General features: G+C 31.7%; 1 protein-coding gene across 1 annotated transcript; it reads left to right on the top strand.

The window, feature by feature from the left end:
* The first annotated feature begins 677 nt into the window (after positions 1 to 677).
* On the top strand, positions 678 to 1438 carry LOC145051979 (kirola-like). The gene is made up of 2 exons (XM_078999802.1): positions 678 to 922; positions 1030 to 1438. The coding sequence occupies exons 1-2, from the start codon at positions 739 to 741 to the stop codon at positions 1296 to 1298; spliced, it is 453 nt and encodes a 150-aa protein (XP_078855928.1). The 5' UTR covers positions 678 to 738; the 3' UTR covers positions 1299 to 1438.
* Positions 1439 to 1700: the final 262 nt, after the last annotated feature.

Genomic DNA, 1700 nt, shown 5'->3' with positions numbered 1-1700 from the left:
CTGAATAAGTACAAAAACAAAACTGACTTATTTTGCAACAAAAAAAATATTAATGTCTAAATGTGCACAAAAATATTAAGGAACAAATGTGTACAAAGTGAGAAATATATTACTCTTTTAAGTTATTTTACCGGCTAACTTGAAGTAGCCGGTCATAAGGACTAAATGTGTACAGTTTAACGAGTTAAAGTGGTAAATGTGGACGAAAAAAAAGTCAGTGACTAAATGTGTACAAATCAAAAAATATATTACCCTTTTAAATCATTATCCCTTTCATATATACACCACATACATAATTCTTAATTATAGAATTAATATAAATATGTGCTTTGTCAATTGCTTATTTCAAAATATCAAGTACGTATATATTAATAAGAAAAGAAAAAGAATAGGCGTTGCTAGATAAGACCATAAAAGAGTAAGTAATTAATAATGTATCAATTAATAAACTATTAATTTCATATGTAAATCAAACGATAAGATACACCACTTAACTCAAAATGTTAATTAGTTTTCTCTCTGATTTTTTAATTAATAAAAACATGCATGACCACTAAGACATGCATATTCAATTAGACATGAATCACATGATGAAACAGTAGTTTTTAATTCTTATGAGTGTATAACATGTGTTAATTAATTACAGAATGTACTCATAAGGTGGCGATGAAGGAAGGACATATATGAAAATAGCATAGCAACGATACGAGCAAGTAATTCTCATTTTTCTAGAGAGATATGGCACTGAGTACGAGATCAGTTCAGATTCATATTAAGTCAAACGGTAATGCTTTTCACAAGTTATGGAAATCAAACCCACACCAAGTTCCCAGCTTGACACCGACTAACATCCACAACTGTCAAATCAATGAAGGAGATGTTGGAAATGTGGGCTGTATTCTATTCTGGAACTTTTTTCATGGTAAACCACAAATTTAATTATGCCATACATAACATCTTTCATTATGATCATTGTCAGCCATAAAAATTAATGTAGTCTATAGTAAAACCGTATACATGTTGTTGCAGATGGAAAAGAGTGTGTTATAAAAACGATAACCCAGGACATCGATGAGGAGAAAAACTCTGTCACCTTCAAGGGACTTGAAGGTGATCTCATGGAATTATATAAGACCTTTGTTGCGCATGTTCAAGTAGACATCCATGGGCCAGACAGCATTGTCACATGGACTGTGGAGTATGAGAAGTTGGACCCTAATGTTCCTGATCCAGATACGCTAATGGACTTTTACAAGAAAGTCACCAAAGACATAGAGACTCACCATCTTCAGAATTAAATAAATCAAAGTATGTATCTCACCAATATGGGTGAAACTTAATAATTAATTGTGGATGTTAATTGTGCTACCTGTTTGTATTATGTTTATTGGATATATGTTCGTTATATGTAATAAATTAAATGTGTTGTTTTAAGTAATCGATCGCAGTAATTTGATATTCGCCTTTAACTATGAAAATATTGTAGTTGTAGAAGCTTAGGTAATTAAGGTGTAAGGTGTTATTTGTTTTTTTGTCTGCAAATCTTTTTGGTATTTTTTGTCTGCGCCGTGCAGACTACGCGCAGATATTAGACTTCGCAAACTGTGTTTTTTTTTTTTGAAGACTGTAGAGCTAAAAATGTATGTAAGTCCACTTTTTGACACATGTGAACCAGAGTCATCAAACCTCTTCAGACATCT

This window comes from Lactuca serriola, chromosome 5 (assembly GCF_051521515.1).
Source record: "Lactuca serriola cultivar US96UC23 chromosome 5, Lser_US96UC23_V15, whole genome shotgun sequence".
Taxonomy (NCBI): domain Eukaryota; kingdom Viridiplantae; phylum Streptophyta; class Magnoliopsida; order Asterales; family Asteraceae; genus Lactuca; species Lactuca serriola.
The sequence above is the reverse complement of the archived record's forward strand: the minus strand, read 5'-3'. Positions and strand labels throughout refer to the sequence as shown.